The sequence below is a fragment of the Gopherus evgoodei genome, chromosome 11 (genome assembly GCF_007399415.2).
Source record: "Gopherus evgoodei ecotype Sinaloan lineage chromosome 11, rGopEvg1_v1.p, whole genome shotgun sequence".
In the NCBI taxonomy this organism is placed as follows: Eukaryota; Metazoa; Chordata; order Testudines; family Testudinidae; genus Gopherus; species Gopherus evgoodei.
Genome location: NC_044332.1, coordinates 58265869 through 58288942, shown reverse-complemented (window position 1 = coordinate 58288942; position 23074 = coordinate 58265869). Strand labels below are relative to the sequence as shown.

General features: G+C 39.9%; 1 protein-coding gene across 1 annotated transcript in view; it reads left to right on the top strand.

Annotated features, from left to right (window-relative positions):
- Positions 1–19737, top strand: part of KYNU (kynureninase) — an 82388-nt gene extending 62651 nt beyond the window's left edge. Inside the window, 4 exon segments of the mRNA XM_030580628.1 lie at positions 10536–10588; positions 12171–12256; positions 15928–16158; positions 19396–19737. Coding sequence (XP_030436488.1) covers positions 10536–10588; positions 12171–12256; positions 15928–16158; positions 19396–19539 — 514 coding nt within the window. The 3' untranslated portion in view covers positions 19540–19737.
- The last annotated feature ends 3337 nt before the right edge of the window (positions 19738–23074 follow it).

The following is a 23074-nucleotide window of genomic DNA, read 5'->3' as shown; positions in this document are numbered from 1 at the left end:
GACCACATGCACAAATATCAAGTGTTTGGGCCTGATCTTCCCCTCACTTTCACTGGCTTTACATGGTTTGAGAGGATAATTGGTTCTTTTGCTGCCTGTAATTAGGTATATGAGACTATCTGTTCAACTGAGCATGTCTGCCTTTGAAAATCAGGCCATAAATCACATAGCAAGTCAGCTTAAAATAATGGAAAATGTATGCTAGGAGTCCTAACTGGGCATCCATGTGTTTCAGTTTCCTTCCCACATACCGTACATGTCCTTCTTCGGGTGATGATCCCTGTTGTATTCCACTGTGGGAGTTATCCATGCACCTGGCATGGTAGAATTTGAAAGTTGTGGCTGTTGGTCAGTGCATGCACTCTGGCTCGCCTCATGCTCCAACCTACGTGATAAAGGGAGTGATGGACAACTGCCTCTTTAGTTCCTTCTCATTGCCACATGGTCCGGTCGGAATCTTTTGTGTCCTCAGCTCTGATGCCATTATGAAAAACAATATTTATTCAGTTGTAAATAGTTCAAAATTTTAATAGTTCTTAAAAACATTTATAGATCTAGTAGCTTTTAGTATCCTTTAGAGTTAAATTAGGCTACAGGCCCCCTCTTTGCCCTGTACCCTGTTTGAGTCCTGGACTATGCCCAGGAATCTGGGCTTTAAACTCTGTACTTCCTGCCTGTGATCCTTCTCACTCAGTGACAACCATCAACACTGCCTCAACACTGGGAGAAGCTCACATCACAACTCAGTGCAGTATTTTCCAGTCCTTCACCAGCAATACCCCCACTTTGTCTGTGAAAGTATCTCATGGAGATGCAATGAGACAGTCAGATCCAGGCCAAGGACCTGCCCCTGTACATCAGCCTCAATCAACAAGGAGTGCACCTCCCACTGCAAAGTTTGACTCTGTGCCAGATAATCCATCCCCACGGACCCCATGGCAGGACATAGTCAGGAAGTTAGGAAGCAGTCACATAAGCATGGGACTAAGCCTTTTTCTAAATCCAGTTCAAAGAAATCAGACATGCCTGCAAGCAAATCCACCAGTTCGGCCCATGGGGACATAGTATGTCCTAAAACCCAATAGCACAACAAGGAAGCCCAGAAACATTGGGTTCCCCCCATTCTCCATTGGTACAACTGTTCCCAACTCTTCACAAGACCTGGAACCCTCCATCCATGGCAAAGACCAACAGCTGCCAGATACCATCATCATTGCTGGCACCAACTGCCATGGACAGAAAGAGTCCATGGGAGATCCAAATCCATAGCCACACCACAGGACACTTTTCAATTGGGACCTTCCATTTCCAGGAAGCTTATATCTTCTCTAAGAGACCTGCCTTCAGAACAGAGCCAATTGCCTCCCCCCATAGACAACTTACACCTCTCCAACAGCACAAGCAGGGCCACCACTTTAACCCAAGTCAGCCTTTTTCTCCGTGACAGAGTCAGAACCCTGAGATGAACCACTTCTCCCATACTGTCCTTACCCATTCCCCAGAAGATCCACATGGGCCTGGGACCAACCACCGCCTCGCCTGACTCAGCCATGGGGACCAGTGTGACCACCCATCAACCTCTCTACTGGTCATACTGGTGACCCTGGGATGAGTACCCCTCTTCATAATCTATCCGATCTGCCATGGAGACATCACCTTTCTTCTCTCTGAGGGAACCATCAGATTTTCCCCTGGATCCCATAGGGGAGGAGGAGTACTATGCTCTGGTTCCATCAGAACTGGCAAGACTACCATCACCATCACTGGATGAAGAGGTGACTTTGACATCCCTTTTACCTTCAGATGACTTCAGGCAGCTCGAAGGCCTGCTCTGCAGAGTCAGCAGGGAACTTCAGATTCTACTAGAGAAGATTCAGGACTCCCAACATAGGCTCTTGGACATCTTCCATACCTCTGGATCTACGAGAATTGCCCTCCCCATCAATGATGCCATACTGGAGCTGGCTAGTAGAGTGTGGCATACCCCCACCACCTATGCTTCTACCCCAAAGGGACAGAAAGATGTATATTCTGGCTTAAGGTTCAGAATTCTTTTTCTCTCACCCAGCTCCCAACTTGTTGGTGGCTCAGGTCACTTTGGAAAGGTCCAGGCAATAACATCCCAGATCTACTTCCACAAACAAGAAGGGTAAACATTTAGATCTACCGGGGAGGAAGGTTTTCTCGTCCTCCAGTCTTAAGTTCACAATAGCCAATTATCAAGTGCTATTGGCTAAATATTATTTCCTAAACTATACTTAATTTGAGGAATTTGCCAATGGCCTCCCACAGCAGGATCATACTAGTTTCCAAACTCTGATAGAAGAAAGTTAGTTAATAGCCAGAACTGCCCTCCAATCTGTAGACAATGTGGCTGATACTACCTTTATAGCCCATGGCTATTGCCATTGTTATGCAAAGAGAGTCCTGGCTTCATGCCTCAGGGTTCCCCAGGGAGGTCTAGAATACCATCAAGGACCTCCCCTGGATAAAACCATTCTACCAGAAGAGATGTATATTCTATTCTCTTAGGCCTGGTCTACACTACGCGTTTAAACTGATTTTAGCAGTGTTAAACCTATTTAATGCTGTACCCGTCCACACTACGAGGCCCTTTATATCAATATAAAGGGCTCTTTAAATCGGTTTCTGTACTCCTCCGCAATGAGAGGAGTAGCGCTAAAATCGATATTACCATATCGGATTAGGGTTAGTGTGGCCACAGATTGACGGTATTGGCCTCCGGGCGGTATCTCACAGTGCACCACTGTGACCACTCTGGACAGCAATCTGAACTCGGATGCAGTGGCTAGGTAAACAGGAAAAGCCCCGTGAACTTTTGAATTTCATTTCCTGTTTGGCCAGCATGGAGCTCTGATCAGCAGGGGTGGCGATGCAGTCCCAAATCCAAAAAGAGCTCCAGCATGGACCGTACGGGAGATACTGGATCTGATCGCTGTATGGGGAGACAAATCTGTTCTATCAGAGCTCTGTTACAGAAGACGAAATGCCAAAGCGTTTGAAAAAAATCTCCAGGCTACAAAGTGCTGCGTGACAAGCATAGCGGAAAGCCAAAGAATCAAATGGACAGTCATGGAGGGAGGGAGGGGTACTGAGAACTCCAGCAGTCTCAGAAAAATATTTATATTCTTGGCTGAGCTCCCAATGCCTGTAGGTTCAAACACATTGTCCAGCATGGTTCAGGGTATAGCTTGACAATTTACTCCCTTCCCCCCACGTGAAAGAAAAGGGAAAGAAATCGTTTCTTGACTTCTTTCAATGTCACCCTATGTCTACTGAATGCTGCTGGTAGAAGTGATGCTGCAGCAGTGAAAAGCAGTATCCGCTCCTCTCCCCTCTCCAATGGCAGATGGTGCAGTAGGACTGCTAGACGTCCTTGTCATCAGCCTGTGAGTGCTCCTGGCTGGCCTCAGGTGAGGCTGGCTAGGGGCACCTGGGTAAAAATAGGAATGATTCCCAGTCATTCCCAGTAAATGGTACAGAATGGCTGGTAACCGTCCTCATCATAGCAACTGGGGGCTAAGCTCCATCAACGCCCCCCTTTCCTGTGTAAAGAAAAGATTCTGTACTGCCTGAACTATCATAGCAGCGAAATGCTGGGCTTCTCTCCCCCGCACCGCTTAATGTTCTGCCTGGACTGTCATAGCAGCGGGAGGCTGCCTCCCCCTCATTTTATCTCACTAACAAGTCACTGTTTCTTATTCCTGCATTCTTTATAACTTCATGACACAAATGAGGGGGACACTGCCATGGTAGCCCAGGAAGGTTGGGGAGGAGGGAAGCAACGGGTGGGGTTGTTGCAGGGGCAACCCCCGTGAATGACATGCAGCTTGTCATTTCTGTGGGATCTGACATGGAGCAGCTGTGCTCTCTGATACACTGGTTCTCTAGTACACTTGCCCCATATTCTAGGCAGGACTGACTCTATTTTTAGATACCATAAAGGAGGGATTGACTTGGGGAGTCATTCTCATTTTTGCCTTTGCGCCCCCGACCGACCTCAGCCAGGGGCACCCATGATAGCAGCAGACAGTACAGAACGACAGATAACCGTCCTCCCATTGCCAATTTACAATGGCAGCAGATGGTACAGAACGACTGATAACCGTCTCTGCTATCATGCAAAAGCAAGTGAATGCTGCTGTGTAGCGCTGCAGTATCGCCTCTGTCAGAGGCATCAGGTAGACATACGGTGACAGTAAAAAAAAAGCTGAACGGGCTCCATGGTTGCCATGCTATGGCGTCTGCCAGGGCAATCCAGGGAAAAAGGGCGCAAAATGATTGTCTGCCGTTGCTTTCCCAAAGGGAGGAATGACTGACAACATTTACCCAGAACCACCCGCGACAATTATTTTTGCCCCATCAGGCACTGGGATCTCAACACAGAATTCCCAGGGGCAGGGGAGACTGCAGGAACTATGGGATAGCTATGGAATAGCTACCCACAGCTCCGGATATTGACGCTAGCCTCGGACCATGGACGCACACTACTGAATTAATGTGCTTAGTGTGGTCGCATGCACTTGACTTTATACAATCTGTTTTACAAAACTGGTTTATGTAAAATCAGAGTAATCCCATAGTGTAGACGTACCCTTAGACTATATTCTATATTTGGAGACACTGAGTCTCTCCCTCAGCTCTTTGCAAATCCACTTAGCGGCAATCAGTGCATTCCATCCACCAGCTGAAGCTACACTATTTCCATACACCCACTAACCAATCATTTCTGGAAAGACCTGATAAGAACTTTTCCACTTCCTCAAAAGACTGTGGCCCAATGGAACTTATATCTTGTTCTTTCAGTATTAACAATGCCCGCCTTTTCGAGTGTTTAGCTACTTGCTAAAGGCTCCTCTCCATGAAAGTCACCTTTCTTGTAGCCATCACATTGGTGAGGAGGGTCAGTGAACTTGTAACAATGATGACTGACCCACCATATGCTGTGTTCCACAAAGATAAAGTTTCTTCACACCTACACCCCAAATTTATCCTAAAGCGATTTTGGAATTTTACCTTAACCAATCCATTCACTTACCTGTATTCTTCCTGAAACCGCATGTTTGTGCAATGGTCAACAAGCCTTAGCCTTTTACCCACAGAGAACAAAACCAATCAGGAAGTCCTTGAGACTGTTGCTATAGTGGGGAGAGTCAGAAGGCATACCATCTCTACCCAGAGAATTTCCAAATGGATATCTGGTTGCATTCTACTCTCTCAGCAATCGAATGTCCCTCCCCCTACAGGGTATGAGCTCACTCCACTAGAGCTCAAGCAATTACCATAGTGTTTCTTCAGGGTGTACCCTCCTAGGATAGTTGTAAAGCAGCCACGTGGAGCTCCAGCCACACATTTGTAAGGATTATGCCCTGGTACAGGACTTAGTTGCTGATGTCACCTGTGGGATGGCTGTTCTCTGATCAATACTACTGTCTTCCTCCATACACCCTCCCCCTACTTGGGTACTTCTTGTCAATCACCCACAGTTGAATACAATAGGGACCATCACTCGAAGAAGAAGAGAAGGTTACTTACTGTAACTGGAGACTCTTCAAGACATGTGGTCTCTATCTTTATTCCATTACACACCTTCCCCCCCACTTTGGATCTTAGCTGGTTTGTGGTGGAAAAGGAACTGAAGAAGTGATCAGTCCATGCCATCATTTATCAATTTTGTTTGAGACACAAGGTGAGCTAGGGCACATTCACCAACCAACGGACACTACTTTCAAATTCTCTGACTCCAGGTGCATGATGTGAATGCATAACCGCTTACAGTGGAATACAGATAGGGACCACGCATCTTGAAGAACCTCCAGTCACAGGTAAGTAACTCTCCTCTTAGCAATTGTTAATCATATGAGAAAATAAGGATTTTTTTCTAATGATGGGAGCATCACAAGAGGTTCAGAGTTCTTGTTTTCTTCAGATAAGAATCTAAAAATTCAGATGCATTTCCAAACTGCGCACATCTCTTGGGTCAGCAAAAGTGGGCTGAAAATCTCATGAGAACAATTGAGCTTGTCAAAATTGACAGGAATATTTTTTGTGAAAATTTCATATTTTTTCATCAGAATTTTGAATCCTGAAACGTCTGGATCAGCTCTATAGACTAGACTTTCTCATGAGATTTCCGGCATTACTGATTGTGTTCCCTTCTGGTTAGTAGAAGACAGTATGTTGAAAGACAGGTTCCAATGTTTTCAATTCTTAAAATCTTAAGTTTACTTTTAAGAATGGGCAAAGGTTTGGCAGGGTAGAGGGGGAGGGACAAATCTTTTGTCTTTTTCTCCTTATTTGGTTTGCCTACCTCCTTTTTTTTCATTTTCTTAATCCATTCAGATATTAGGATTAAAAAGCCAAGCATAGATACACTATATAATCCAATAATATAGTATTTCTATATCATCTGAGTAAGACATAAGACATTTCTGGGCAAGGATGTGATCTGACTTGTAAAAGAAGACCATTATACTCCATACATAGTGAAGTTTGAGAGTTTAATATTTAGTGTCATAAATTCTACACTGTTATTTTCCTGTTATATCTTTTAGCATACTTTCCCATGGACATTTAAAATGATTTCTCACAAAATATGATGACAGAATGGTTCATAGAAGGCTTTGTCCTGGATTATGAAAATCTGGTTGTGTTAACAGTGTTTGCTTGTTTTCTGTATCGCTACTCAACAGTTTTGAGAGGGTTCCCCCCCCAAAAAAAGAAGGCAAATGAACCACATGTTTCTTCAGATTGTAAATTATAAATGAGTTGCATAATCATCTGTTACTTAGAAGCAAAGGTCAAAGGAATTTTTTTTAATTTCTTCTATGTTTTTTAACTGGATCTTCTTTGATGTCTTCACTGCATATACACAGTGATCATTATATCCCACACTCTTGCATCATTAATGCAACTACAAACGAAAAGACTCAAGTTATGAATGCCCAGCGCTTCTGTCTAACACACACAGATGTGAGAAAAAACTGAGCTAAATAAAAATACTTACTGAAGGGATTGTTCCCTGGTGTAAATGTGCTTAAAAGAAATAGGAACAAATGAGAGGCTGATGCGCCTATCTGGCATAATTTTTCCCCTCCATAAATCTGCCTGTCTATGCCTCTTGATTTCTAAAATGGAAGAACGTTTTCGGGTAAAACAAGACCAATGAAATATGTTTAATGATCTTTAATTACATGCCTTATTTGTGTCATGAACTTGGGCAAGTAACAATGTGCATTAACCCAGCGGATTAAACATTTAAGAAGTAGTGATGTGTATAGCTCAGAAGACAGTAAAAATACCCCAAAATATTCTTTCTTGTAGGAACATTAGGATTCCTGCTTTATTTTAGAGACAAAATGTGCGAAAGTGCTTTCCTTTTTTAATGGAATTATTTTTACTTAAAAAAAAATTTAGCTCTAAGTACGGTTATGTGATCACATGTACTTCTCACAAAAAACACCATCCTAATTAGCACTGCTTCTTGACAAGCTCAGCTGTTCGTCTCTATGTCCATTTGATCCATGGACTGAAATACCTTCTCACCCTGAGAGGTTCTCAGTGCCGAAGCATATTGACAGGGCAATCTTGAGAAGCTGTATGTTCTCTAGCTGTTTGTGGGATGTCAGAACGCTAATAATCCAACACATATCAGAAACACAAATACACATACAAAGCTGGAACGGCCATTTCAAATTGTGTTCTAATAAAATGTGACAAATCTCCAGCCTGGTTGTACCTATATGTGTAAATAACCATATGGGCAAATATCCAGTAAGAGTCAGTTCCCAAATGAAATTATTAAAGCATGTTTCCAGAACAAGTCTCTCCTCTAATGTCAAAAGCTTTTTTTATCACGGTTTGTAAAAAGTCATGCCTGGTTTACAACAGCTAGTTCTCCTGACACAATTTAATTCCCCAACTTGGCTGGGGACAAATTACTTTAAGTACAGGAACATAAAAAACCCAAGTTTTTTGTCATTTCACGCATTTTGATATTAAAAGATTTTGCCAAAATCATGGCTCAGATTTGAAATAGAAAGTTATAAGCTGGTGCCTTGGTATTTTGAAAACAAGAATGTTTGAAATAACTAATGCCTTTCAGAATATCCACTTTGCATGCAGAGTAGCTACTCTTTAGTAAGAAATTTTACTACCTCATCTTACTGTGCAATTTTACTGCCTATTATTTTTACTATGCATTTATAAACCCTTATATTTAGGATTTAAAACCTCGCTATTTCACATCATAACACGTTGAAATGTGGTATACCAGTGGCAATCCTGATTTCAATTTTTTTCACAGAAAATTATTAACTGTAAATTACTAATTTTTAAAGATTGTGTGTGTTTATAGATATAAAACCTCTTTGAATCCTGTTGATACAAATGAAACAAATGACATCCATAGGAAAAATTGGATTGATGATGGTATATAACCAGAATTGCATCTAAACACCCATCATGTATGATGCCCATGGAGTTCTAGAACAGCAAAAAGAAATGTAGCTTGTCAGTGTTTTAGTAATGGTAGGGATAGGCAAAACGATTTTTAAAAAAATTACATCACCTTTAAATTTCATCCATTTCTATCACCAAACTTTAGTCAATTTCTAAAATTTCAGTTTCCAAGTTCTAGACATGACAAACCACAGGAGAGGTCCTGTTCTAGACTAGTTGCACACAGTCAATAAGTTTAGGTACAACACCAAGCTTTTGGAATCTCACCTGAACTAAAACCTGAAGTCCAGGAATGTAGTCCTTCATCATTCTTTACTTGGACTGTACTCCTGTTGTGTCTAAGGTTCTGTTGCCTGAGGAATGAGTGCATGGCGTGGCTCAACAAGTAAATTGCTCTTTATTATTTTTTTAACCTTACTATACACTATTATTCTACGTAGTATACTTCATGTTTGTTTTTTTGCTATGTTAAGCCTATTGGAATGAATGGAATACTTGCACCATTAATTTCAATGGGATTTTGTTATAATATCATTGTGTAATATTGTGTTTTATGGTAAACTATTATAGAGGAAAGATACTGTAAAATACTATAAAACAGTTGATGCATTTTTTATTATTTAAAGCATCAGCATCTGAGTTTTTTGGGCAATAGCTTTTATTATGTTTTATTTGAAATATATTATTTTTGACAAAAAATTTATTGAAATGAATGGATGATTTCATTGTTGATTTCCATGTGACTTTGAATAGTAAGACTATTCTTTAGCTATATATTATTTCACATGTCTGCTTTATATAATACAATGAGATGACAATGATGGATCTATTCATAGGGGAGAAATATAAACCCATATTATCCAGAAATAACAAGTAAGAATTTTACTTGGCACTGTACATAGATTGTATAACAATTCTTTACATACAGTGTGACTCACCAATCTAGTCCCATCTGTCTTGGACTTTTACAGTTTGGCCTTTTTAATTGGCAACATGTGGCTAGGCCTTTCCAGGAGTAGTGCAGAGAAGCACAGTTCCTTCCCTCCTTGTTTGCTCCAGGGGAAAGTAATTTGCTACTAGCTCTTGATATCAGCAAATTACACACGCACTCTAGCCTTCAACACAATGATAGCTCAACTGTGCTGGCTGGCATGGTGAAGATGGAGCCACAGAAAACAAAGCCACCTAGTTGCTTAGAGATGTGTATTGGATACTCAGCACCAGTTTAACCCTTTGTGCTGAGACCCCAGGTCTACAGAGACCACACACGAGGTGAGGTGGGATTGTCTGACTCCCCTCATATCCTTGTATGACCACATGAACTGGGCCATGAGCTGGTTCATAGTAAATACTCCGTCAGTGCAAAATATTTGATGAAAAACTTCAAATTTTATGTTTTCATATTTTATTTAAATTTCTGCAATATTTCTATTTTAGAAAAAAAAAACCCACCCTGAAATGTCTTCAGAATATTGTCTCAAAAATATAGTTATGAATTAAATGGGACTAAATTTCATTAAAAATGGGTCATATTATTGAGTAATAAACCCAGTTTCATAATCTAAAATCTTATTGCCAAGTTGGGATTCACATCAGCACAATATGGCAATGGAACGAGAAACAACTGCAACCTTTACTCAGAGGCCTCTTTGTCTATCTTTTGTTTGCTGTTCATATCTTTGCTTTTGTGGATTTACGTCAGATTTATAATGTCCTTTGGTGTTTGTCCTTTTAGCCATTAGGAACATAACACTGGAAATATTTCTGCTTTATTTTTCAGTTTGTAAGATGAATTTAGACAAAATGAACATTAATAGAGTCCCAACAGATTGATTGGTTAAAAACTATAATAAATATCATCTTTCAGTATTAAACAGAAATTGCCAAGTCACATAAATAAGTTGTTAATGTCAGCTAACCCCATAACTTACTGTATTTAGGATACTATTTGATTAGTGTATCAGAAACTATTTAGTAACTCTCATGTCAGATTTCAAATATATCAGTGCATGATTTTGTTGTTTTTTCAGTTTTTTTTTCGTGTTATGTTTTAGGCTAATAGGCTGGTGGGGTCATGAATTCAAAACTAGATTTCTCATGGAAAACAGTATGTATACTTCTTTAAATATGTCACATGATTTAGAACTTGCATGCATTGCTGTTCACTATTATTTTGAATAGAAATGATAAGACTTTATATTTGCTCACTGTTGTTAAACCTATTAAGGCCAAATTCATCCCTGATGTTGTGCAGCTTCACTGAAGGCAATGAAATAACATATGTAATGAATTTGATCCACTGACATATCAATCTAGTTGTTTGCTTCAGGATGGTTTGATCAAACAAACACACTAAAAAGGCCTTTCAAAAATTCAAACTTGGACTATGGGTAAAATTTTCAAAAGCAACTGACTTACCTTACTAGATTTCCTTCTTCATATTAAGTAGTACTTTATGGTGGGAGTTGTTCCATTGGAATGAATGGGAAACATGAATAAAGGAGGCAGAATCTGGCCCTAAGTGAAAAGAGCCATTTACTCAAAGCTAGAACTTAATGAGGTATAAAATAAAACATTGATCTATTACAAAAGAAGTGAAATGTCTGTGTTCTAGCCTTGTGTATGGACACACAGGAGTAACTAATACATCTGGAGGTCAGTCTTTCCTCCAACCCTATTTTAGAGGAGACCTCAGCCTGCAGGAGGGTTAAAAACTTGCTTTGTGCCTTTACCATGTGAGTCCTTTCCAGTGTGGCTTTGGATCAACACTGCTGGCCTCAGTCCTCTCTTTGAGATACTGCAAGGATTCTGGCCAAAAGTCTAGAGAGGGACTGGGCTAGTCTTGCTGGAGAGCCATTATCAGACATGTCATCTTCTAAAGCATAAAAAATGAAATCTGTCACCTCAGACACTCTCCATTCCCTCTCCTTTGGGTTCCTACTCACAAAAGGCTGGTCTTGAAGTGCTTTTGTAGGGGCAGTTCACAGGAGGAAGATAGGCAAAAATTATATGAGTTTATTAAGTTCTCACAGTGAGTGAGAAGTGCTCCCTTCCATTGAAAGAGCTCTGGTGCTTGCACTGCAAAGATAAGAGAGATCACATGAAATTTTCCTAAAGCAGTGGTAACCGAAATCTGGCCTGGAAGTCAATTGCTCCCCCAAGTTCTGTAGTGGCCTAAAAGGGTTTATGGACACTATATCTCCCTTGTATGTGATATTCCATTTGATCCAAGTGGACTTTGTTTAGCTCAAGATGGACCACTGCAATCTGCAGTCTCCACAAGCCACTTATTCATATTCAGGATAAAAAGCTTGAGTCTCCTCTCAATTATTGTGGTTTTGTACTCCTTTTATACTACACTGACTTCAGCTGAGATGCTTGTAGTTTACACCAGTGTGAGAAGGGAATCAGGCCTAAAGGCAATTTTAATATATTCAATTATATGAAAATTAATTGCAGTCCTCTGGCTCCTGGAAAGCTGCTGATGTAACCTTCAGTTGGTAAAATTTGAGTACCTCCAATGTGAAGAATAGTAGCTTCAAGTGGAGTAAACATATTCCCTGATAATGAACCAAATCCTAAGGTCCCACTGACCTTAATGAAAGTTCAATTGAATGAAAAGTCAAGATTTGGCCTAATGAATAAAACAAATAAAAAAATAAAACTAACAGAAGTTATTCATTTTCCAGAATTGCAACTAAGTCCTGGAATCAATGGATTTCGTTTATCAAATCCTCCAATTTTATTGGTCTGTGCACTGCATGCTAGTTTAGAGGTAGGTAGTTATATTCCTATGAATTTTAAGAATCTACAAATTGAAGAATGGAATCTTAGATTTTTCATCAATATTGTCTTTCTTTAAAAATGTAAAATTTAGACCAGCACTACATGTGTTTATGAGAGATATGGTTGACTTTTCACAAACCTTTCTATTGGCAACCCCACACTTGTTTTACATTTTGGGTTGATCTGAATACAAGAACTCACAATGAATATAAAACCAGATGGGTACAAAATCATTGTGGCAAAACTGACCTTTTCCAGGTGAGATTTTTAACAGAATCATTTTATCTGCCTTTGCCAAAAGAATAAAATGAATCTTAGGAGAATTTGTTGGTGGGACTTAAAACCCAGAATCATACAAGATTTTATTTGATTTCAGGCTTCATTGGACTTGCCTGGTTTGACATTTTACTTCAAATGTTTCAATGTCCTTAATGTGCAGAGCCAAATTCTGCTCTCAGTTACTCATCCCTAGCTCCAGACTGTCTCCTTCTGACTTCACCTTACTTTGCTGTGTTCAGTGGAGTTCCTCCAGATTCACATTGGTGTAACTGATGGGCAGATTGTGCCTCACTGCAGTTTACCTGTGAAAGCTGCAGGAAACTCTGCACAGAGTTTCTTCTTAATTCGTTTGTCAGGAGGGTGAGGTTTGTTCAATATGAAAGAAACAGGACCTGGCCACCCAGTGTCATGAATCTCGGGTGGTTGAACTGGCTCTGGAAATCCATCTCCTTTATTTCCTGGCAGCATCCTCAAAGAGGGATTACCACTACAGGGTTTGCGAGTGGAAAAGAATTACTGCCTGGAGCTGTTAGTTTACTTAGGAAGTACATAAGAGCAGTGGAAGGATGATTTGCGTCTCCCTGGCCCACACACTCCATACTATATCCTCCTGTATTAATTCCTGAACCAGGAGAGTGCCCCCTCTGATAGCCAAGGGAAGGGAATTTTTTTCCGTGATGGTAGAATGGGAGTAATCCATGCACAGAAGGTCCCATGATCAGACACTGAGAACACAATACAGCCCATTTAGGAAAACATTCAGAACCTCTTTAGATGTCCTGTGTGCAGTCGCATATTGCCACATTTCATCTCCAAACACAGCTGCATTTCTCTGATGGGTGAATTTATCCCTGTACAAATGATTCTCAATCATTCAGGGATGATTTGTGGATGAAAGGTGCAGTTATGTATAGCTTTCTCTATGCTGCAATACTCTCAAACTTCAGAACACGGACTTAAAACAATCTTAGTTAGCAATGTTCTGTGTCCAGTCTGAACGGGGTATAATTTTTGAAAATATTTTCCAAAATCATTTTATTAGCACTAGTTGTACTGGTGAAGCCAATTCTGGAACAAAAAACCAGCCTCCTCACACTATATTTTCATCTGTTTGTTATGAAAAACAAAAGTATCTTAGACATGTACAAAACAAAACATTAAAGTCAGAAAATTGCCAACTGAGGCTATCTTTTCTCTCCAGCATTACATACTAAACTGAAGGACTGCAAAAGGTCACAGAAATACTTCTTGTTCTGTTTGACAATTTATTTTGTTAGTCCTTAAACATTCAATATATTTTTAAACTTTAAGTGACCTTAGAGATAAGCTAAAAGCAGCTCTGCTATGACCCAGATTGTCACTGCTCCAGTTTGTGTGGGTGAATGTAATTTAGCCCACCTCAGGGAGTCTCAAAGAGCGATAGCTGATCGTATTCCACTGACTCCCCTTTTCATGCCTGCATTACCATTTTGGCACAGACAGGATTTCCCAGTGCTAATTGCTCTAGGACAGTGGGAAACAGAATAGTTTCCATGTCTGGCAAGAGATGGCTTGTGAAATTGTATGCCATCCTGCACTGGGACACATTAAGCAGAAGGCAGTGTTTCCAATGAAAACAATGAAAACTGCAAGTGCTGAAGCCTCAATAATGCTTAAAGTGACTGTTATGGCACTAGTTGTTCCCTTTTGTGGATTAAAGTGCGTGTGGTGGGAAGATCTCCATGACCACATTTAAAAAAAAAACTTTTTGAAAAAGTCCACTCAGATGGTAAATATTCCTTGAACAAAACCTAAGTAACCAGGCTTTCTACTAGAAACCTAAGAGAGGGATGAAGAATCCTGCTCATCCTGAAAACCCAGTAGCTCCAGCAAAGTCTTTTGTATACCTCCTGCATAGGAGCAGTTCTAGTTACAGGTTTTCCATCCATAGAGGTGCTGATCCATTCCTTCCCCTTCCACATTCTATATCTACCTCCACTGCAGCAGCATTTCCCTGCAAGGCCTCTGCCTGACCAGCTGCATCTTGCACACCACTGCATACAGGAGATGTGTCATTTCAGCTGTATTTTAGATCAGGTTACTCCACGATAGTATTGGAGTCAATGGCCTGTGGTTATTCAGACTCTCCAGACAGCATGCTGTAAATTAAGTGGGATCTCTCAGCTATCTCTTCCTGTAATCACTTTATTTTCATATAATAATGTAGTATGATTTTAAATACATTTCTGAAATTTCTCCCTCAGGGTTTCATTTTTAAGTCTGCGATCATTAGAGGCCACAATCAGCTGCAATGAAATAAATTAAAATGTAGGGTCTAGAATCTGGCCTTAGATTTAACTATCTGATTTTCAGACAATCCGTACTTGGAAGTTCATTCTGCCATTTGCCCCTGCAACATGCACAAACAAAATATTGTGTTTTGTTTTGTTTTTAAACTTGGTCTTAAGATCATATTTTCAATTGTCCTCCTTAACTTAGCCGTCCCATATGCCCTGCCAGTGGGGAGAGTGAGAGTGACATGTTTCCTCTTTATTCCTCACAGATTTTGGCAATACTGTTTGTCTCCCTCAGTGTGGCAACAGGGTTAAGTAGTGTCACCATCTATTAGAATTATATCATGAGTCTTGTGGAATGTGGAGTTTGTCTTACATGACTCCAGGAAATGGTGTTTTAAGAGCCTTTTTTTAAAAGATAGAAAAGAAGAAAGAAACAGGTTTTTTTCAAACATCCTGGTTGTGGGGAAAAGCTTAAAAACATGAATCCTAAAGGCTCCAAAGACCAGAAGGCAAGTAAAATGGACTCTAAATGTATTATTTAAAAAAAAAAAACCTCACGGTTTTTAAGCCGATATCAAGATGTTCCAGGGCCTGACCCATGATTTTTGAAACTGCTGTTTTCATTCTTAGTCCTGGTCCAGCACCCATATTTTTTATTCTAGTGGCACTACGGATCCTTTATGGACAATATTTATTCACAAACCAGATACCTGCCCTACTAGCCACTTGATTTTTGTGTTCAGATTCCCATGTGCATAGGTAAATATGATCAGAACTATTGCAGCAGCAGATAAGGAGACCCTTTACATCTGGCCCTTAAAGTCCATAGTCTTGTATGGCCTTCTAAGGCTCAGTTCTGCTACCCTCATTTACACTGGGTAGCATGTTACTACTTGGTTCTAGTGGCACTACTTACAGAGAAAGCTAATACTTAATTATTAAAGATAGAAGAATCCAGGCCTCAGAATAGTGTGGCTCATGAAATAAATAAAATTATTGAAAAGGACAAAAATGGCCTCATCCCTCTTTGGAAGGTTTCTGTTTTATTGTTTCTGTTTTCAGCTGCAGCAATGGATTATCTTTCTAATTATTTACTTCTTCTTAGGTCTTTGGTCAAACTACAATGAAAGCACTAAGAAGGAAATCCATTCTGCTAACAGGTTACTTGGAGTATCTGATAAAGCATTACTACAGTGAGGATAAAGCAAATCCAGAGAAACCCTTTGTAAAAATAATCACACCACCTAAGACTGAGGAAAGAGGATGCCAGCTCACACTAGTTTTTTCTGTTCCAATCAAATCTGTATTTAAAGAACTGGAAAAAAGAGGAGTAGCTGTGAGTAAATCAGTCTTCCCTGCTGCTGATTTTCCCATGTGTTGTTTTATGACTTTACTGCACTGAGTTAATCTTTTTTGTTATTATTCCTGTATAATTTCATATAAGACCTGAGAAAGACCCTGGTTAATTTCAATAGGCTTTGGATCAGGCCTACAGAGGATAAATTTCTTATTTATAATAAAAGAGAAGCTTTATCAATATTCAGATTACAACAATATGATTTTTTTCACCCTAAACTTGAACAAACTCTTTTTGCAGGTTTAGAAATGTTTGGATAACTTCCCCCTCACTTCACATTTCCCCTCTTCCTCACCCCCCACAAACACCATAAACAAACAGTCTGTGGTTTTATACACCACTGCTCTGTTTTCTCCCACTCAAGATGAAACGTTCCAGTGTTAACATACTATAAAGGAAGGCTATTTCCAACTCATCTGGAAAGTGCCAGGAATCTCAACAAGAAGGACATCCTGAGATTCCAGACTAATTCTGTTGATTGAAGAGGTGTGGCTAATTCAGAAAAGCCTTTGGATTTTTATGTACTGAATAAATGGAATAATAAAATATTTTCATAATTCATCTTTAGCTCTGAAAGAAATGTTATAAGTGGATGTTATTACCCACATTTTATAGCTCATCTGCTAGACTGTAGGCTGTCCAGACCATCATTCTTTTTCTCTATGTTCTATACGACTCTGATTTATTATCATTAACTGAGAATAGCATTAATGCTGGGAGACATTTTGTGGCTGAAATCCTTTTTTGGGGGGTGGGGGTGCTGAAAAATGCAGATTCAGGTCAATTGAAATATTTCATGAATTTGTGCTAATTTTGGCAAATTGTTTCAGTTGAAGAAATAGAAATATCCAAGTGGTTAATTATGATATTTCCAAAATATTTTGATTTTTTGGGGAGCTAGATTCACAAGGGGTAGTAGGCACCGTTCACAAAACTGAAAGAGGAGGAAGAAGTAGTGCCAGTAAGGGAAAATGACACTATAGCTTGGGTGCTCATTGAGTAGAGGGGGACACCTGGATACTAGTCATGTGCCCATGAACAGCTTTAATTATTTATACAAAATGGAATAGCTTCAGCAGGAATGATTGAGAGAGGCCCTCCCTAAAATAGCCAGTAGCATGGTAGTTAGGGCCCTCATCTGGTCTATAGGAAGCCTGGCTTCAAGTCCCTGACCTAGAGCTAAGATTTAAACCTGTCTCTCTCTCAAATTAGTGCCCTAAGTAGTGAGTATAAGGAGAGCATCACTACACCTTCTTTGTTTTGTGAATGGCACCTACGTCTCCCTGTGAATCTCGCCCTTCATTTCCTTTGCTTATATTATCAAACAGTTCAAGTTTCCTAAAATGGAAACCATTTTTTTCTAATTTTTCAATTCATTGAAATATTTTTTGAAATGTGTTTGGGTTGACCCTGAAACAGGTTTTTTTTGGGGGGGGGTTCTTTTTTTTTTCTCTAGAACTGAATCTGAAAAATTAATAATTCACACAGATCTAATCAAGACTGCACTGTGGAAGGTGCTGCCTATGTACATAGTAGACCATCCCTGCCCCAATGAGCTTGTAATCTAAATAGAAAGAAACAGAAACATTTTACAGATGGGAAGCCTGAGACATTGAGGTGAAGTCACTTCCCAAAGTCACTCAATAAGCCTGTGGCTGAGTCAGAAATTTGAACCCAAACCTGATATCTTAAACCACAAGATCATCTTCCTCTAACTGACACTTATTAGTAACCTAAAAGTTATTTTCTCTAGATCTGAAGAAGCGCTCTGTGAAGCTCAAAAGCTTTCCCCTTCTACCAACGGAAGTTGATTCAATAAAAGATATTACTTCATCTACCTTGTCTCTCTCTCTCTGGGACCAACTTGACTACAAAAACACTATAAAATGTATAATACTCAGTAAGGAGCCCTCAGATAAAGCCAGTTCCTTTAATGATTTGCAAAAAGCCAGAACCTTGTTGTTAGCAATTCATACGATAAGAGAGATAAAAAACAGTCATCTCCTTAGAGAAATATTCTAGAGTTCAGATAGCAAGGCAACTGAAAGCCAGTCATGCTGGTAACCAATGAGTACAGGTAAAAAAACGTGAAGGTATCAGAGCCTGAATGTAAGGTATTATGTGTTGTATTTGGAGGTTAGAAGTGCTGGCGGGATGATAGTCTAATGCCATACAAATGATATAGTAGATCTATTTCTGCTGGTAACTTGAATTTCCAAAGGGCAATACTTGTAGGCAGAATACACTTATGTGTTCTGGTGCTGCCAAGGAATTCCAGGAACTACTGCTTTTAAGAGGGCATAGGGCATAATGTTGTTGCCTTGTCAATGGGACACAGTAATATTTCATTTTTAGGAGATTATCCTATTCAGCAAAATATTTAAGGTCAAAATCACAGCAAGTCTTGTGGCATTTTTGTACCTTCATTATAAAATGTACTATTGTACTTTGTGCATACTTTTTATCAAGAATCTGGGCCATATTCAGTACTGTGCCTCTCAGAATTCACAGCACAGAAAGTGTAGCCCATGGGTGAGGGGCAAAGATGGCTTTTTGCCAGATGAGTGCTTCCCTAATTCTGGACTGCTTCAGGGGCCAGTGTAGATCCTGGCATAAATCAGCTCTGCAGCACAAAATAGCCAGAGTTCAGAGTGCTCTGGACACTCCCCATAACACCCGCTATTGCAGGGGCTGCACAGAAGGGAGAGGGTGTGTAGGGATGCCTATGTTGTTTCTGCATTGGGGATGTTCCCTGGAGGCGCTTTACTTCACCAGAGAGGTGTAAAGGAGGTAGCAGCATGAACCAGAATCTTGCTCCCATAGCTAGGTTCTTCTAATATGCCATTATTCATTGTATCTTTATTGTCTCAACCTTAAAGATGTACATAAGAACATAAGAATGGCCCTACTGGGTCAGAGCAAAGGTCCATCTGGCCCAGTATCCTGTCTTCCGACAGTGGCCAGTGCCAGGTGCCTCAGAGGGAATTAACAGAACAGGTAATCATCACATGATCCATCCCCTGTCACTCATTCCCAGCTTCTGGCAAACAAAATGATCTATCTTCCTGCAACCTGCAGTAGCTAGACTTTAGGGAGAGAGAGTGGGCTGGTTTTCAGTTAGTGTTATTGCATGAAGGCAAGGAAGAGGTGAGCTTTTTGTTCAAAATACATTTGAAGTGACATTAATTTATTAAACATTCCTTTTCTGTTTTGCAGTGTGACATGCGAGAACCAAATGCTCTTCGTGTTGCCCCAGTTCCTCTCTACAATTCTTTCCATGATGTACACAGATTTATTGAAATCCTGGGATCTGCAATTACATCTGCAAAACAAACAGCAAACAATGCTGCAACATCCTGATCTTATTGATGGCTCAGCTGTATCTTTTAATCTATTTCTGACTAAGATGCATTTATTCTTCTGAGCAATTCTGTCCTTCTCGTAGACTAGGCTATATTCACTGCAATTTGCAACAACAACAAAAAAAGGGAGTGGGGGTGATTGAATAGTTATTTATATCAGACTGTACTTTTTATTAAAGCTAATATTTCCTCTTGACTTTGACTCCACAAGTTCTTATGATCCATACATTTTAATGGGGCTTTTCTAAAACATTTTATAGCTTCATTCCATTAGCTTGAGAAGAGGAACAAGTGAAGACTTCAATAAATAAAAAAAAATAAAATATCATTATACTATAACAGTAGGATGCATAACAAAGAATGGAAATATTAGGCTTATTACTTCAGTAATGTACCAAAAGTTTGCAACCTATTTTGCAGTTTTAATTGGCATCAGTTCTGTTTAAATAAATCATAAGTACATTTTAAAAATAAAATCTGCTTGTTTTGGTAAAGTCATTAGTTGATGCTTGAGAAATCTCAAATGGTACAAACAGTTTGAGCTTTTGTTTCACTCAAAAGGCCAAAGTGGTGAATTCTCATTATAATACAGCCACTTTACACCACTTTAGCAGCATGAAGGGAGAGACCTTCAAAGACAGTAATATATTTGCACCCATGTAGACAGGGCTTGTCTACATGAGAAAGTTACTGGTTTATATAACTGTGATTTTAAACACTTACTTTGGTTTAAACAAGGCTTATTAACTAGATTAGCTGAAGTCAGTTAGGAAATGGCTTAAGTTAAAGATGTCAGGAATCAGGACCTGCAGCAGAACCAGGCAACCTAACAAGCACAGCTGGCCTGGATAGTAGGCTGCATGATTAGCTACACTGCCTGATTGGTGGGAAAAGTCAGCAGACCATTCTTAAACCCAGCAGCAGCAATTTGGTGGTGATTCAAAGTATTTACCTGTGACAGCTGCTATGCTTGCTTGTTCTGATCCCTGGACCTGGACCCGGACCCGGACCCGGACCCAGCCCCATATTGTCTAATTCCAGGTAACCTGGCTCTGACCCTCTGCTCTGATTTCTGACTTTGGTCCTGCAATCCATCTACCGCCCGGTGCTCAAACCACTAGGTATGGCTTGTCACACCACACTGTCTGACAAAAAGAAGGTAACCTACTGTTAAACTCAAATATGAGCACCCACAGAGGGATTTGCCCCAGTTCAATCAAATCAGTTTAAAAACTGATTTAAGTTTAATGGGAAAATTTTCTCATGTGACAAGAACTTTGTATATGTCAGGAGTCAGCAACCTTTGGCACGCGGCTTGCCAGGGTAAGCACCCCTGGTGGGCCGGGTGGCGGGAAGCCGTGGCCAGCACATCCCTCGGCTTGCGCCACTTCCCACAGCCCCTATTGGCCTGGAGTGCCGAACCGTGGCAAGTGGGGGCCGTGATCGGCCAAACCTGCTGACACAGCAGGTAAACTGGCCTGCCAGGATACTTACACTGGCAAGCTGCATGTCAGAGGTTGCTGACCCCTGGTATATGTGATTATCTGTAATTCAAGGGTATGCCAAACAGGGCAGGCAATATCACATCTCACATGCTGGTCAATACTTCCTGAAAATAGCTTCTAGTGCAACTTCAGAGCTTCTTTTTATTGGAATTTTAAGCCAAAAGAGGAGTGGGGGAGGCCTTTTGACTAAACTGCTTTGGATTGTAAAAAACATTCCATAAAGTAGGATTCCCAAAGCACTAGGCATGCCCTCCACATCCCCACCTATTCTGATGCACCTCTATACATCAGTGAACAAGACCAGTGGGGCATGTTCCTATATTAAGGGGGCATGGCAGGGGGATACCCAAAAGCCTTATGTATTAGGTCTGGATCAAAAACTGAAGCTCTGGTCCTGTGCCTCTTATGTTTCCCCCAGGATTTATGGGGAATAGAACAGCAATTGCCCTTATGGCATCATGCTCTGAAACCATCCAAGAGTAGAGCAACATGATGGTTAAATCACCAGTTGTAGTGGTATCAGTGACTAATGTTACTCCAGTTTCAGGGAATGTAATGCTCAGTAGCTCTGGTCAGTTCATCCAAAAAAAACCTACAAAATAAATCATTTATTGATATTATCACTGCCTGCCAAAAATAAGACCACCAATATATATAATACCAATATAAGGAATAGAAGATTTTTAATGGTCTGGGAAGCATGATGATATAGCAGTTATAAAGACATTAAAACACTTTCTTTTTAAGTAAAGAAGCTTTACTGAATTGCAGCTCAGGTATCTGTGCATCAGTGGTTACAGCTTTGTTTTCATTTTTGATTAAAGGACAGGTATTTTCACTATAAAATCATGACATTCTGTAGGTGAGAGAAGATTGAGTGCATATAATGTGATGAAGTTAGAAAAGTACCTTTGCAGATATAGTGTAGTGAATGAAAAGAATTACTGAATGTGATATAGGGCATAGAACATAAGAGAAATTCTGCTAGCACCTGTGAAGCAACCACACTGCTGATAATACTGTGAAGTAACCACAATTTGTCCTCCACATAATGTTTAGTAAGCTTACTAATAAAAGGCCAGATTCTGACACCACCACTCATGCTGAACAAAACCTTATTCAGCAAGTTGTCCAACTGATTTTTAGCAGGACTACTCAACAAGTAGACTACTTGGGATAAGTAGGAGTGTTGCAATCTGGTCCTAAATAACTATTAGAAGACCAGTCACTAGCAGGTACTGGTCCCTTTGGTTTAGTGGGAGATACAAGTTTGTGGTCTCAGTCTAGTAAAGTACTTCAGAATTTGCATCGCTTTTAACACATTGACTTGAATAGGACTCGTTATGTGATTAAAAACAATCATGTACCTAAATATTTTGTTGGATCATGGACTACATGCAGGGAGAGGAAGGAAAATTTCTTCCTGTTCCCTGTAGAGCTCAACCGATGACCTGAAAACAATTTGTTAATGAATGTTACATACTTTGCCCTTCTGTGGCACTTAAAAACATCTGGGTAAACATTAACTAGCTAATTCTATGTACATAGATGTATATTCTATTTGAGTGAAGTTTGGTACAGCAAATATCACGTGATGCTTCAGCTTTTCTGACTTATACTCTTACTTCCACTAGTGAATCCTGAGGATACAACCCCTATTCTCTCACATATATTCAGTGTCTGCTTATCCATAATGTTTCCAAACATCTTATGTCTAAAATGTTAGAGGCTATAAAGATTTTACCAAAGTAAAATTATAGTTCAGCAATTAATTTTAAATATTTTCCACAAACTCAATACAAAAGTTATATTAAATGAATAATACTGAAAGTTAACATTAGGTGTCAGTATTTTACACACTATTCAATGAAAAGATCTAGTGGAAAAACTGTTGTATAAGAAATGAAGGTTATAAACTACATTTTCAAATGATTTTAGTTATGATTGTCAAAGTAAAATCAGAAATAATTATGTGCTAAAGTAATTAGTTGTATACACCCCCAAATGCTTCTAGCTAATTATGTCTAG